The sequence below is a fragment of the Helianthus annuus genome, chromosome 8 (assembly GCF_002127325.2).
Source record: "Helianthus annuus cultivar XRQ/B chromosome 8, HanXRQr2.0-SUNRISE, whole genome shotgun sequence".
Taxonomy (NCBI): domain Eukaryota; kingdom Viridiplantae; phylum Streptophyta; class Magnoliopsida; order Asterales; family Asteraceae; genus Helianthus; species Helianthus annuus.
The window spans coordinates 102,608,200-102,625,393 of NC_035440.2; the positions used below are offsets into that span (position 1 = coordinate 102,608,200).

Sequence of the window (17,194 nt, forward strand, 5' to 3'; positions counted from 1 at the left end):
ATCCGCACCCCCAACAAATAATTTCTAGGTTCGCCACTACTGCCTTTAACACTTGACATGTTAAAAGGTATAGTTACCTTTAACACGTGACATGTTAACAAGTAGAAACTCGTAGATATTTGTAATATAGTCTTATAAATACTCGTACCCATAACCAATAAATCAATCACTTGAATATTAGCAACTTTCCTTCCACCATCACATTTTAATCCAGAATCAAAACAACCTAATGGAGATCACCAGCAACAACATCATATGGGAGAAACATGTTGCAGTTTTTGCATTCCCTTTTGCCTCACACCCTGCTCTCATGCTAACCCTGGTCCGTAGACTAGCTTCCGCGGCCCCTAAGGTGGTTTTCTCCTTTTTCAGCACCGAAGCGTCTAACAAGGCTTTGTTCTCTGAGCTCAGTTGTTACAACATAAAGCCATATGATGTATCTGATGGCAAGAAGGACCATGTTTCTATCAGAAACCCGGAAGAGGGTATTAGCTTTTTTCTCACAGTGGCGGAGGACGAGTTCACGAGGGGGGTTCGAGTGGCCGAGATGGATACCGGGCTGAGAGTTAGTTGTCTGGTGGTGGATGCTTTTGTTGGGTGTTCGGGTGATATGGCCGAAGAAATGAACATTCCTTGGGTCGCGTTTTGGCCAGCCGGAACTTGTTCTCTTGCTGCACATTTCTATACTGATCTCATTAGGCACAAATGTGCTCCACTCCTAGGTATAGAGGAAGCTTTCACTATAAAGTTGATATTAGTAAATGGACAATTGGTTAAACAAATCAATGGTTCAAACAAAGTGTAGTAAAAAGGGTTGAATGGGGATTTTTGGAAGAATGACACTTTTTTTTTCAAATTCCCCATTCTTTGAAATTTTTAAACTTATATAACATTTCATATGTCCCTCTACTTGTGGCCTAGTGGTGAGAGGCTTGGGTTTTCCAATGAAAACTCAAGTTCAATTCCCAATTGTGTCATATGTGGTGGATACAGACAATGAAAGATTTGAAATAGGACTTATGTGAGGTTGTCAGTTCGATTCCTAAGCCCAACCGGGTTTCGTCCCACCGTGTGTTACACCAGAGATTCATGCTCTTATGGAACGATTGTCAAGTGGCAACCAGCGGTAAGGTTAAATGCTCTTAAGACCATACGGTGTGGGCGTGGTTTTTGGCCTCAACCACGCCACTTTTCTGACGTGTGCTTACATGTCATCCACGTGTCGAATAACGCCCCATTTTCAAACCCTTCAACACCGTGTGGTCTAAACTTGCTTTTTTTGCCTGCACCACATGTAAAAACGAGATTGCTTTTTCACTTCATATCAAAACCACAAGTCTATAATTTGAAAAATCGCTACAATAACGTTTTTATATACGAAAAACTACTATTCATCCTCCATTAAAATCATTGTGAGTGTATATACGAAAAATATAATAAAAATTAGTGTTTATAAGTAATATAAAAATAAAAATAAAAAATTTAATGTTTTTCATAAAAAGAGAGAAATTTTTAAAAATAAAGTAGATAATGGTGGACCTTCTATGAATGCTCCAAGTGAACCCAATTTTGGCGGCTTATATGTTAGGTACATATGCTACCACCATATGTAGTGGTTTGGGTGAATAATGTCCTTATCCTAGAGTGTTTTCTGTCATGTGCCAGTACAGTCAGCAAGGAGTATTATTGGGCGTTTTTCAAAAATGGGTGCAGTGAGGATGTGAGCATTATGTTAAAGGGTGTAAAGAATTAAATAAAAATAAAAAAACCAACAAAAAAACCTATTGGATTAAAAAAGGGAATATTAAATGCTATTGGCCAAACACAAATGTTGAGAGCGTGATTTAAAACACGCTAAGGGAATTTTTTTTGACAAAAAACGCTGAATAACGCCGGGGGGGGGGGGGCTGATTTGGCGTGATTGGGGGGAGAAAACGCCCAAATATAGCCCACTACGGATGGTCTAAGAGTTATCGAGCCATATGTCAGCTTTAATTGTTGTAGTTACCTATGATGCCTACGAGAAACTTTAATTGTTGTAGTTACCTATGATGCCTACGAGAAACTTTACCTCGTATCAAGTACTTCATCCATGTGGGTCAGTGGTTGTTTCCATCTCGGTGAAGGCTTGGTCTGGGGTTTTACTCGGGTTTGAGTCTGAGCGGGGCGCAGTTTTACCTATTCCATGGGGTTTCTACGCATCAGGGATGTGCTACGCTTTCTAGCGGTGGTCGAGTAGTCGGCCTTTGAACATAGCTCCGAAAGGGTGGATTTACACGTGAAAAACAGTTAGCCGTTCAAGAAAAAAGTACTTCATCCATGTGCCTTATATATCAAAAGTCTTCATGGTTTGGTACTTGGTATAAAGTCTTCATGGTTTGGTAGTTGGTATCTTTGGTTGCAAAACAGGGGCTCCGAGTCCGACTACTTCCCAAATAGTCGTTACAAAGTAGGTTGTTAAAACGACTTTCTTCAACTCCATCTGATTACTCGAAATAGATCAAACGCGATCAACCTTGGCAAGAATCCAATCTAGTAGCTCAACTCGGGCCGAGTTTGACTTAAAAAAATAAAACATAGTATCTATGTGTATCACATTAAAGAATAAGAATGAATATCATTTTCATGTATTTTGTTATAAATATTAGTAAACTTATGTTAATTGACATATATTTAATTTCAGAAAATTAATTTCTTTATAATTTAACATGTCCGACTACTCCTCGAGTACTCTCCCCTTAAACCGAGTACTCTCAACTCCCCGGTCAATTGACTAGCAAGCGACTAACGACTTTTCCAACCATAGTTTCTAGAATAAAATAGAAAGGTATAAACGAAGATCGAATTAAATCTATTATATCTTGAAGGTTGCAGTCCTAAAAAAAGAAAAAAGAAATTGTCAGGTATAAGTTTGTTACTCCATCACTTATACGGAATATGGGCCAACTTATTTTCCCTAAAGCCCTATTATTATTATTCTTAATTTCTTTTTTTTTTTTTGTTTCATTGACCTCTGTGTTCACAGGTTCTGCAGGGCCCAACCAAGAAATTGCTGACTTGATCCCCGGACTCAAAGCAGTTCGACTAGGTGACTTACCTAGTGGAGTTGTATTGGGAAATCTCGAATCACCATTCGCAACCATGCTACATAAAATGGGAAGATCCCTAGCACGAGCAACCGCGGTTCCCATAAATTCTTTCCAAGAACTAGACCCTGATCTAACCAAAAACCTCTCTTCAAAGTTGAACAATTTCCTCAACATCGGTCCATTCAATCTCATATCTGGTGAAGAATCACCGTCAAAATCTGATGAGTTTTCTTGCATGAAATGGCTAGATAATCAAGAAACAAGAACAGTTACCTACATTTGCTTTGGAAGACTTTGCAGGCCTCCACCTCACGAGCTTGTAGAGTTGGCTGAAGCACTCGAAGAGAACAAAACCCCGTTTCTTTGGGCGATAAACAAAGATTCCCATATGCATTTCCCTAAAGGTTTCTTGGAGAGAACAAGCGCTAATGGGATTGGGAAAGTTGTACCCTGGGCACCACAAGATCAAGTCTTGAATCATGCTGCTATAGGGGTGTTTATTACACACGGTGGATGGACCTCGGCCTTGGAGGGTCTTGTAGCTGGTGTCCCGATGATATGTAGACCATTTCTAGGAGATCATTATATAAATTCTTGGATGGTTGAGAGCTGGGGAATCGGCTTGAGAATCCAAGGTGGGAAGTTCACAAAACATGCGACGCGTTGTGCTTTGGAACAAGCTCTCTCGCTGTCTAAAAACCGAGATGAGAGAATTGAAGGTTTGAGAGATCTTGCTTACAAGGCTGTCGCGAATGGAAGTTCTGATAAAAATTTCAAAACTTTGGTAGAGGTGGTCACCGGTGTGACCATGCCCTTTGAATGAACTTTATTGAATTACTCTTAACTGTAATTCGATAGTTATGTTCTTAATGTTATATATAAGAACTTCAATAAGAAAACAGCTTTATGGGGCTGAATATATATGATAAGAATGTAACCTTAGCGAAACATTATTAAGGAAGCCATGTTTAATAATATATATCTTTTTAATCGTGATTTTTAATGTTTTGTGGGTGAAAACCTGTCGATCATCTCCACAAGAATATAAATATATAATCTTACATATGATCTAGATTTTGACCTTAGTATGTACGATTCAGATCTTATCCAATTATTTTTTAAACGGACAAAGTTATTTAAAAAACTGGTCTAATAAGAAACTATAGATCACAGGAGACCATGAATTCAACCCATCAATCAAGAACAAAATAACAATCGAACAAAGAACAAAAGAGAGGGATTAACCCTAATATGCAATTGTATTAATAAGTGAACAATAGAACCTGATTGTTACAAGATGCGAGATACAAGATTCCATATTACAATAACAAATGAAAATCCTAAACTATTTATAGACTTCAATGGGTGCGAGTGTAGAGTCGTGTCCTTTCACGAATAGTCACGTCTCTAAAACATGTGGTTGAGAATGATTCTGAAGAGTTGCGTCTCTTGATCCAAAAGCCACGTCTCTTCTTGTCTTCCTTGTGGCCGTCGATCTAGAGGGATGTCTCCAAGAGACACATCGATTCCTTGAGTGATGGTTACAAACTTCTGAAATGACATAATCACCCCCCGAACTTTATAACCGCCTTGTAACCGCCATCTAAATAACTTTAAAGTAGTGCATAATCAACCCTTGCACTTCTAGTCAAACTTTGATCACACAATTAAGGCCAACATTCACCCCCCTAATTGTTGATCCAAGTTTGATTCTTGAACTTTGCATGCTTCTTCCTGGGCAAACTATAATCCTATAATCCTGGTGTCATGCGTCACACACTACACCAAAAAACTTTGCGGCCTCATCCATGTCTACATATGACTGTGCAAACCATTATGTTCCCGCTATGATTCCATCAACAATCTTCAACCCTGCAAGTCCTTGGGGAATTCCGACACGAACACCGTCTCCTGCGATTGATCTTTGTGATGGCATCCTCTCTTCCTTCTCTGTATCTTTTTTCTTGGGCAATCTCTGAACCCAATATTTTTTAACTGTATGCGACTTCGTGATCAACTTCTTGGGAAATTTCTTAATGGGTGATTTTCACGAACTCGTGGATGGCTTCCCCTGCGCAACATTCTTCCCTTTGTTGCAGCCCCGGCCGCACTTTCCACCGCTCGTCCTTTCATCACCGAAACCGGCACCAACCGATTTTCCTTTTCCCTCATATGATTCTTCCGAACCACATAATCCTTGCCTTGATTGAAGAATTGAACCCATGATCTTGATTCTTTGAGCCTTGGCTCTGATACCAATATAGATCCCAGGAGACCATGAATTCAACCCATCAATCAAGAACAAAATAACAATCGAACAAAGAACAAAAGAGAGGGATTAACCCTAATATGCAATTGTATTAATAAGTGAACAATAGAACCTGATTGTTACAAGATGCGAGATACAAGATTCCATATTACAATAACAAATGAAAATCCTAAACTATTTATAGACTTCAATGGGTGCGAGTGTAGAGTTGTGTCCTTTCACGAATAGTCACGTCTCTAAAACATGTGGTTGAGAATGATTCTGAAGAGTTGCGTCTCTTGATCCAAAAGCCACGTCTCTTCTTGTCTTCCTTGTGGCCGTCGATCTAGAGGGATGTCTCCAAGAGACACATCGATTCCTTGAGTGATGGTTACAAACTTCTGAAATGACATAATCACCCCCCGAACTTTATAACCGCCTTGTAACCGCCATCTAAATAACTTTAAAGTAGTGCATAATCAACCCTTGCACTTCTAGTCAAACTTTGATCACACAATTAAGGCCAACATTCACCCCCCTAATTGTTGATCCAAGTTTGATTCTTGAACTTTGCATGCTTCTTCCTGGGCAAACTATAATCCTATAATCCTGGTGTCATGCGTCACACACTACACCAAAAAACTTTGCGTCCTCATCCATGTCTACATATGACTGTGCAAACCATTATGTTCCCGCTATGATTCCATCAACAATCTTCAACCCTGCAAGTCCTTAGGGAATTCCGACACGAACACCGTCTCCTGCGATTGATCTTTGTGATGGCATCCTCTCTTCCTTCTCTGTATCTTTTTCTTGGGCAATCTCTGAACCCAATATTTTTTAACTGTATGCGACTTCGTGATCAACTTCTTGGGAAATTTCTTAATGGGTGATTTTCACGAACTCGTGGATGGCTTCCCCTGCGCAACATTCTTCCCTTTGTTGCAGCCCCGGCCGCACTTTCCACCGCTCGTCCTTTCATCACCGAAACCGGCACCAACCGATTTTCCTTTTCCCTCATATGATTCTTCCGAACCACATAATCCTTGCCTTGATTGAAGAATTGAACCCATGATCTTGATTCTTTGAGCCTTGGCTCTGATACCAATATAGATCCCAGGAGACCATGAATTCAACCCATCAATCAAGAACAAAATAACAATCGAACAAAGAACAAAAGAGAGGGATTAACCCTAATATGAAATTGTATTAATAAGTGAACAATAGAACCTGATTGTTACAAGATGCGAGATACAAGATTCCATATTACAATAACAAATGAAAATCCTAAACTATTTATAGACTTCAATGGGTGCGAGTGTAGAGTCGTGTCCTTTCACGAATAGTCACGTCTCTAAAACATGTGGTTGAGAATGATTCTGAAGAGTTGCGTCTCTTGATCCAAAAGCCACGTCTCTTCTTGTCTTCCTTGTGGCCGTCGATCTAGAGGGATGTCTCCAAGAGACACATCGATTCCTTGAGTGATGGTTACAAACTTCTGAAATGACATAATCACCCCCCGAACTTTATAACCGCCTTGTAACCGCCATCTAAATAACTTTAAAGTAGTGCATAATCAACCCTTGCACTTCTAGTCAAACTTTGATCACACAATTAAGGCCAACAGAAACTAGACAGAACGAGACACAATTAAAAACCAAAACGATCCATGCGAAACAAAAACCAAAACTACAAACCAAAGGCGAAAATACGAGAACAAACCCCAATGATAGAACTGAAACACGTTGCACTATACCACAAATGCAAAATGGCCTAACTGTCATCCTTCATCTTGGAATTTCCGCAGACTTTGTCAATCTTAGAGCCAACTCTATTGATCATCTCTTGAACTTGCCCCTGTAAAACATTGGTTAAGAAAATACTATATTTTTCTTCCTGGATTATTTCGTGTGTCTTTAAATCCATTGGGAAGTATTTAATCCATTTACGCAACTAAGATAAAGAAAAGGGGCCTTGCATTTTCCCTCTATGATCTATGCATGTATAGCCAGATATTCTCTATTTCCGAAACATTGTATATTGATGAACCAAAAAATAAGCCATGACAAATTGGGCTAACGAACACCATTACCACCTTTTGAACTCGTATGTAAAGGAGAACCGATTTGACACCTGGCATTTCTTTTATCGGTTTGCTTATCCCTAGACTAGGATGACTGAACCTCAACTTGATCATTAACCCCATTATGGCATCCATCATCAACCTTATTGTTAATGTTTTCTATCAACTTAAGTTCTCCTTCTTCACGTTCCACCTCATCAACTCAACTACCCCCTTCGTGATTCCCACGTCAATATCAATATGCAATTCGTGTTCATCAAAAGGTGGTGTTTAATATCTTAGTTTTTCTAACAAAACATGCTCAGCTTGACCATGATGTTTCTTCGTAAATTCACCCTCTTCCAGGCACTTACTGTAACATCTTTTATCTTTTACCTTAATGATCTCGTTTATATCCTCTTCTTTATTTATTTGAACCTCTCCTTCCTCAAGCTCAATTTGTCCCAAGTGTGTTTCAATCTTGTTAGCATCTTTACCATCTTCATTAAGTAAAAGTAAATAATACCAATAATTAAATCAAACACAACCAAACAACCAACATGATGATGTGAAATTGCGATAAATGTGATAAATATAATAAAGCGGTAAATGTGAGACTCAAACCCACCGACAAGCGAATCTAAATGTGGTGGAAATACTAGGCTACAAGCCATAGTCGTGGGGAACCTAGTTAGCCAATGGATCCATGTGATTAATGATTAGCGATACTGATTAGTGATAAGGCTGGACGGTATGGTTCCGTCTCCCAGCCCGTCTTGGTTCGGCGACGCGCGTCACACCACGCCGGCCCCCCTCCGTCCCGTCCTCATCGTCCGAATATTGCCGTTTGCGACGGACCAAACATGTGGGCCCCCTTTGTTTCCGATTTGTACATTAGGCTTCAATACTTATACATAGGGCATAGAAATTAAAAATAAAAATAAAAAAAGTGGTGGGGTAGGATCATCCTCCCATACCCTCTAGTTTTGTGGGATGGACCATCCTTGGGATGACTATGACGTGGCGCCTACGTGGCGGATCATTCTCCCTTGGAGGACCATCACCATACCCTCTAGCCTAATGGTTAGGGATACAAGTAGTAAACAAATCACAACTACCACATAATTACACATTGAACTTTGTATGTATTTATAAATGAAGTACTTGTAGTAAATGAATTAATGTGATAAATGACACATACTACGCCTCATAACATTTAAATTGTAAAAAAGAGGAATTAGGAAAGATCTACTCATGGGTTGTGTTTTGTGATTCCTTGAAACAAGCGCTCGAATGAAAGTGAAAACTCCAAATAACAAAACTACCCTAAAATATTAAATACGAAGTACTAAAACACAAATAAATATAAACTAAACTAAATCTATAAATTTGGGGATTTTGTATAAACAAATTATATTAAATAATTAATTCAACCGATTCGTTTTATTTGTAAAGCACGTGTCTTGTGTCACCATGGTTTCCTAGATCTTGGATGATCCAGATGAGATCAATGATCAACATCACTTGGAAAGTTAAAAGCTTTCCCGACGAGATACTTTTACAATAATAAAAATCGATTACTTTTTATCATGGTTGCAAAAGTCGCTAGGCGCTCCCTAGTCAGTCGATCAGGGAGTTGAGAGTACTCGGCCTAGGCGGAGAGTACACGGGGAGTACTCGGACATGCCAAATTATGAAGAAATTAGTTTTCGGAAATTAAATATATGTCAAATAACATAAATTAACTAATATTTATAAGAAAATACGTGAAATTGATATTCACTCTTTAATATGATAGGCATAGAAATTATGTTTTATTTTATTTTAAGTCAAACTCGGCCCGAGTTGACCTACTAGATCCGATTTTGGCCGATGTTGACCGCATTTGATCGATTCCGAGTAATTAGTCGGAGTTGAAGAAAGTCGTCTCGGCAACCTACCTTGTAGCGACTACTCGGGGAGTACTCGGCCTTGGAGACCTTGTTTTACAACCATGTTTTTTATTGTTAAAACATTAATTAAATATATTTAGAATCTTAGTGAAACAAATTTATATTTTATATTTTCTGAAAAAATATAAGTAATATTTATAAAGTTTACTTTTTTAGTAATTAACACATTTGAAATTAGTTTTAAATGATTATAATATGAAATTAGTCAATTAAATTATATATTTAGATGTTTTAACGACATATATTAGTATTAGGCACTAGTACAAAACAACTTTTTGGTGCTGTATTTTATGCTTTATTTTATGTTGTACCATAGAGCACCAACAAATATACCACCAAATAATGAGATTTGTTGGTGCTGTTCAATAAGACCACCATTAAATCTCCAAACACACCACCAAAAAATCAACGATGAAACACAAGTCAGCACCATTAAATCTTCAAACACACCACCAAAAAATTAATATAGAACTAACATGTGTCAAATAATAACAAATCTACATAGCACCGAAAAACAAATCTACATAGCACCAAAAAATAAGACAAGAAAAAAAATATAAATTTTTAATATTTTTGCCAAATTCCAGAATTTTTAGTAATATTTCCCAATATAATTCCAATTACACACAAATGCACATGCTCACAACAAAAGTTAACTAGTATTACACAACCCAACAACCCGTTCAAGTATACGGAATTACAAAAGTATGAAACACAAACTAATGCTTACAAGATCAAAATATCTTTTTAATAAATCCCGACATTAAATCTACTACTAAATTCTCAATTTGAGATTCTTCAAAATACCCTTCTTCATTCCAAAGCTAAAAACAAATAAATACATAAGTTAGATTTCAAATATATATAATTTAATGCAATAAACAAAGTTTATGAATATTTAAGAAAACTCACTCAGTTAACCAAATCATATTGTATAGAGTCGATAAACTCTTTCATGTGGCTGATGACAATGCAACTAGATTAGCAATCTTTCTCTCTTCAAATTTATGTTTTTCCAACATTTCCAACTGATGCACCTTGCTCGAATTATGCATTAGCATCCCTGACATTACCTGCAAATTATCCAAAATGTCAATCTAACATATTTTTAATTTAATACAAAAGCATATTTGCATAACTGGTCTTGTTTGTTATTCTGAATCACAAAAAGCTTAGATGGTAACAATACAAACCTCCAGGCATGACACTAGTACCCCCAGCAATACCAGCAGCAATATTTGTCACCAGGTTTCCATAATTAGAAGCCACCTACAAATAGTAAATCTCAGCTTTTTATACTTTTATATATCAATTGCTCATTTTATAAAAAAAATTAACGAGTGACTTACAAATGCAAAAACAATATTAAGAAATAATCTAATTGTTTGAACAAAACTGCTAGGAGGTTGAGTGCATAAAAAAATACTTTGGACAGCTTTCAGCCTGTTTGACCGATTTAAAACTTTCGATTTAACCCGTTTGTGATAAAACACATAGCCCATACCGATTCAGTTATAGATAGATATAGTACACAAGTTAGAAAAAAACAATTTCATGATAGTAATAGTCCAAATATTTGAACAAACTTATTAGAAGGTTGTGTGTGCGCATTAAAAAAAGCTTTGAACAGCTTTCAACCTGTTTGACAGTTAAAAAAAAAAACACAACCAAAATAGATTCATATAGCACGAGAGTTAAAAAAACAATCTAGTGATTGGTGAAGAATTACTGACCATGACATCAAATTGTTCAGGCTTAGAATCAAGCTGCATGCGCTCATTTTAAAACCAAGGTTCCAACCACCATGACCTCAAGTTCAAATGTTGTTTAGTGAATCCATAAAACTAATTCTAACAAGATAACACAGAGTAAGTTGTAGCAATTCATAATCATTTTCAAATTTTATAAATAATAAAGAACATCCAACCACCACCACCGCTTGAAAACTTGTATCAGTCTCTACTGTTAATTGTGAAGCTAAGTATCAAGGTCAATAGTTCTACACAGCCCTTATATTAGCCATACACATGGAAGTTCTTTTCAAATCATAACCAAAATTCACCCACCCCCTTAGCATAAACATCAGGTGCTAAAAAAGAGTCTAAAAAGAAATTCCATGTGGAAATATGCAACTTCAAGCTGCTTATTCAAACCATCAGTTTGGATAAGCAATCCCAAGCTTAGTGTTGTATCAAATCCCATGAAACATTCAAATCTTATATGAGAAAAAAAATTAAAGATCCAAATGGAAACATCAGATCCTTCGTGTATAAACGAAAAAACAAAAAGAGTAGCGTATCAAACAAATACACAAGCGGAAGCTTGATGAAATATAACACTACCGTCAGAGATCAGCCGAACTTCACCGGAACTTTAGATCTTCAACTCGTAACCGCCACCACTGACCTGTTGGCTAAATCGACATCACCATCGGATTCTCCCATCTCCGATTATAAGACTGAAGCAGTCCATGCGTCGGAAAACGAGTGGCACCGCCGCGCCGGCCACCCTCTCTCCTCTGTTCTTGAGTTCTTCAAAAATGTAGGTGACATTAGAGAAGCCATTGTTGTGGCTGTTTTGAGTTTTTAGGGTTAATGGATTTGGGAAGCGGGAATGCGAAATTCTAAATTAGTTTTGGGAGGGGAATAGTTTTGGAATCGAAATGATAATGAATTTTGAATTTTTGTTTTTTTATATAAAATCGAACACACTTCTTATTAAGAAAAAATAATTTTTTGGTGCTATATCACTTAATGGTGTTGTGTAATTTATTTTTAAGTGGTGTGTTGTTGTTATTTGGTGCTATATCACATGAAATTTACACCATCAAAAATTGGTTTTGTACTAGTGAGGATTAGTTAGGGTATATTAGGATACCAAATGATTACCAAAAGTATGAGAACTCAAGACTTGGAGAACAAGAATTTGAGTTTTTTTTGGGATGTTTGAGCGTTGGGGATGAACCAACTCGATTTTTACGAGATGTTATATACATTCTAGTTTCATGATATAACGCAAAACGGCAAGGTGGAGTGGTTGTTGGGGCGGAGACCCGGGTTCGAATCCCATCCACACCTTTTAAAACAAGTTTTAATAATTACACAAACAGTCCCTCCACTTTACTAACGAAGCTAACCTGGTTTCGATTAAATAACCTAACCCAGTTAATAATTTCCTTCATTTTATAGTTTATGCTAATCACAACTTTAACCCCTTAACTTATAACTTTAATTAACTTAAAAAAATTAACTGCTTTAATGCTTCCCTATTGTAAATCTAACCGAACTAACCGAAAACCTTTATATGTTTAATGTTTTAGCCCAGTTTTTCATCAAACGCGATACATAAACAATGTTAAATAATAAAATAGTAAGATAAATAAAAATTTCAAAAATTCCCATTTTTATTTATTTCCACCAGGTCCGGTTTTGCAATACGAATCGGGTATCATAGATCCATTTTTGGTGGATGTTACAACAGTCAAAAATCAGAATCAAGCTTTGTTGCTTTGGAAACGGCACATTCCAGAACACTAAACAACAACCAACAACGGCTCCTTAATCGACTGCATTTTCAATTCCAAATTTGATTGTAAGAACTCAGAATCATTCAAGAACAAATTGGCAAAATCAACTATCATCGTAAAAGAACAAATCTCAGATTAGTGTATATTTATAGAGTAAACTCAAGATTCAAGAAAAAAGATGTTAAAAGTTCTATAAAATAATACTTACAATCATCCTGAAAATTCTCTTATTTCCATCTCCACCACCTAAACCAAGCCATCCATCATATTCATTCCATCCATCATAAAGCCTTATGACGTATCCGACGGCAAGCCGAAGGATTATGTTTTCGTGGAAAAAACCAGAAGAGGGTATTAACTTCTTTATCGCAATGGCGGAGGACGAGATCAGGTGGGGTGGTCGAGTGGTGGAGATGAATATTCATAAACAGTTTTTATATTAGAAGTAAAACTTCGAACTCTTAGCCATGTATATGAAAACATAAATTTACATGCGTTTCCTTGAGCACATACTATTAGAGGCAAAATATAATTATTTGTATAGTTAAGTGATCAAAAAGGTTCAATTAACATCAGTTCTGAGACTTCGGAACATTGTCTTCTAGACTCTAAGACTTAGCTTATGAAGTTGGTTTCTTTCAAGTTAATTTCAAAAGGGTCAAACTATTGGCACACCTTGGTTGGCTATCTACACACTAGGGTTTACCTACGCTGCGTATAGACCTATACGCAACGTATAGGGTTACACCTATATGCAGCGTATAGAGCTATACGCAACGTATAAGTTGCATGGAATTCAGAGCTTGCCCAACAATCATTGGCACAGAAAACAAGGGTTTATATACGCTGCGTATAGAGCTATACGCAGCGTATATAACCCATCAGATTTTTTTTGGCTATTTTGATGTATTTGTGATATAAATTCTCTCCCGTTTCCAACGTTAAATCGCTTAAAATATATAATCGTTAATGTTATACAAATAATATTATATAACGTTAAATTGTTTTGGAAAATGTATATACAGTTCGAATATACTACACTATACAATACGATACGATACTATACAATACGATATAACGCCCGTATAGGCCTATAGGTGTAGTATATGTCCCTTATAGGCCTATAGGTGTGGTTTAGGTCCCGTGTAGGCCTATAGGCATATAGAAGGCCTACATGGAACCTATACGAGACTTATACTATACATTATACGATACGATGCAACATGATACGATACGATACTATAGGATACCATACAACACTCGTATAAGCCTATAGATGTAGTATAGGTCCCTTATAGGTCTATAGGTGTGGTTTAGGTCCCGTGTAGGCCTATAGGCATATACAAGACCTACATGGAACCTATACGAGACTTATACTATACACTATACGATACAATGCAACACGATACGATACTATAGGATACCATACAACACTCGTATAAGCCTATAGATGTAGTATAGGTGCCTTATAGGCCTACAGGTGTGGTTTGGGTCCCGTGTAGGCCTATAGGCATATACAAGGCCTACATGGAACCTATACGAGACTAATACTATACAGTATATGTCACGTATTGACCTCGTATAAGCCTATAAGTGTGATATCGTATCTGTTGGTACATAATGTCTATCGCCTACGTCAACAGTCGAGGTCGTTTCAAAGTAGCTTGTATAGGGGTGTAATGTGTAAATGTAAAGTGATTTTGTGTGTGTAACCATTTCGCACGAAATGGACTTATGATGTTCATTTTTCGCACGAAATGGATGTTTGACATTTCGTGCGGAATGGAACATGTTGGTTTCGTGCGAAATAGTGGCCCTATAAATATGGGTCTTGGGTTTTTCATTTGGTATGAATTGGAGAAGTTGTAACGAAGTGCTGCCAGTTTCTCTCCATGTATTAACGTTGAAAATCAATGAAAAACCAGTTTTAAGTAAACATCTCTATTTCTACTCCATTCTTTCACCGATTCTCAGTTACTAAAGTGTTTCCACCTCTCTAGTGACTTTGATTTGACTCTGATCGACTCATTCAGGTCGTATATCGATCCTACAGTATCGTATAGCGTAGTATATGTCATGTATTGACCTCGTATAAGCCTATAAATGTGATATCGTATTGTATAGTGTAGGATCATTGTCGGACCCGAAATAAGTCTATCAGAGGTGTTCTACTCAGAATGAAAGGCGGAAACAGACATAATGAGTTGAATTCAGCTAGATTTACACTAATAACTTTCTTTGTAATGATTCTGAAACGATTACAGATCTGAAGACACTTCGACAGAGCTTCGCCGTCGGAAAACACCCAAGTAATTTCGTATAAAATGACACGAGATTACAACTATTTATAGACATGGTAATTCCGCATGAAACATGCTCCATACGGAATCACTTACACACGAAATTAAGACTCATGCGATATTATAGACTAATTCCGCACAGAATTACTGAATGATGTCTTCATGCGGAATTAACCATTCATGCGAAATTAACTCTTTGTCATAATTCCTCGATCTTCGTGCCATGTGCAATGCAAGACTCGATACAAGACGAAGTCGACAGATGTATGCACCAACAGACTCCCCCTCAGATGTTGACGAGTCTACTGTGTCGAGTCTTCGCATCTTCAGACTTTATCAATACTCTTGAACTCTTTGAAGTATCTGACACCGTAAAGCTTTTGCTATCTCTCTTCTCTTTCTACCAGCACCAACAGACTCCCCCTCTCAACATGCTTGATCACAACATTACTTACACAAAATCAGAATCGAAATCTGGCTCTCAACTTTCTAATTCTCTTGATCAGATCTCTTGATTCCTTAAGTTCATCAGCATCAGTAATACCAAGATCGTAACCTGGCTTTTTGCATCCACAGGCTCCCCTTTTGCAAGCAGACTCCCCCTCGAGTTATGCTCGTAATCAGGATCGTCACCTGGCATCCATTCAGATCTTCAGGTATCGGAACCTGGCTTTCTCTAACCACAGAGTCCTCAGGTATCGGAACCTGGCTTTTCTCCAATTTCAAACCTCCATTGCCTCTACTACAAACATAACTTTAATGATTTTAGGATTTAACAATCACAGACACCACTTGTAGATCTCTTTCTGATGAACCTCTTGAAAGAATGATTTAATCATTTTAAAAAACTTTTAAACACAAACTTTCCTTCAGTAAATATCATCATGTTTAGCACTTGGAATTTTGAAAATCAGCTTTTCAACACCAGTTGTCGAAAATCTTTTTGAATTTTTCAAAAATTATGCTAAAACACACTGAAAATCTTTTTGGAATTTTTGTTAAAGAAATATTTACATACACTATTTTTGTGAGTTTGTGTAAGAGGATCATATCAGTTTATGAGACAAATCACCAACACCGTTAAGCTTTAAATATTTTAAGTTCTAAACAATTCACCTAGATTGTCAATATATTGGTCCACTTAAATTTTCACACAAAGTTCAACTGTTTCAAAATACGAGATTAATGTCTTAAGCACTTAAACTTATTCGTGTGTCCCACCACTTGAATATACTCCCGTATCCAGATCCCAATATTCAGTCTTACAGGTGAGTATACCTAGATGATATCTGTAAAAGGGTTAAATGCGAAACCGTGAGAGCTCAGGTCAGAACTTCCGTTCAGCAAAGAGATGACGGCTCGACTTTTGGTGTGTTCCCTTTAGAGAATCTTTTCTTCAACAGCACATGATTAGCATTTTTCAATGTTTAATCATTTTTTGTACAAAGGGCAGCGCTATATTTCAAGCAAATGCAAAGTATTATACGGGGACTAGGCCATTGCTTCCGCAAAATCAGAAGTCCCGGGATAATACCCCAGATATCACTAAGTATAAAAACCTAGTATCTCAGAAAGAGGGACCTTTCAAACAAGATTTCGGGGGTTACCCATATATCCAAGAAATGTTCCCCACGAGATAAGCAAGTTTGAATTTAGGTTTATATCTCGAAAACAATTTACTAAATGTATAAAAACCTACTGACACATCCACAGTGAGATTGTTTATCACATTTATACTTTCCATTTCTTTAGCATGCTGTGATAGTCCACTGATGTACTATCATTTCCTCTTTTAAACAACAAAAACTCATTTTTGATTTTATCATGTTTTTTACTTTTTCAAATTTTCTAATGTTTTTGGATTTTCTAAAATTTTTCCTCCCCCTAAAATGAAAACACATTTAAAGAAATTTGAAAACAAACTGTACAAGTAAAATGAAAACTGCTGTGAATCGCTTCATTTTGCCATCCTCTTGGCATAAACAATCAGAACTCCCCCTTACAACAAACTATTTTC

The 17,194-nt window shown here is 37.0% G+C and overlaps 1 protein-coding gene and 1 long non-coding RNA gene across 2 annotated transcripts; one reads left to right on the plus strand and one right to left on the minus strand.

Moving 5' to 3' along the window:
- Nucleotides 1–180: 180 nt before the first annotated feature.
- LOC110873490 (kaempferol 3-O-beta-D-galactosyltransferase) lies at nt 181–4,066 on the plus strand. Its single transcript, XM_022122433.1, has 2 exons — nt 181–722; nt 3,026–4,066. The coding sequence occupies exons 1-2, from the start codon at nt 230–232 to the stop codon at nt 3,910–3,912; spliced, it is 1,380 nt and encodes a 459-aa protein (XP_021978125.1). The 5' UTR covers nt 181–229; the 3' UTR covers nt 3,913–4,066.
- Nucleotides 4,067–9,991: 5,925 nt separating this feature from the next.
- LOC110871365 lies at nt 9,992–10,394 on the minus strand. Its single transcript, XR_002553679.2, has 2 exons — nt 10,264–10,394; nt 9,992–10,175 (listed from the first exon to the last, which is right to left on the minus strand). It is a non-coding gene; the product is annotated as an uncharacterized LOC110871365 (long non-coding RNA).
- Nucleotides 10,395–17,194: the final 6,800 nt, after the last annotated feature.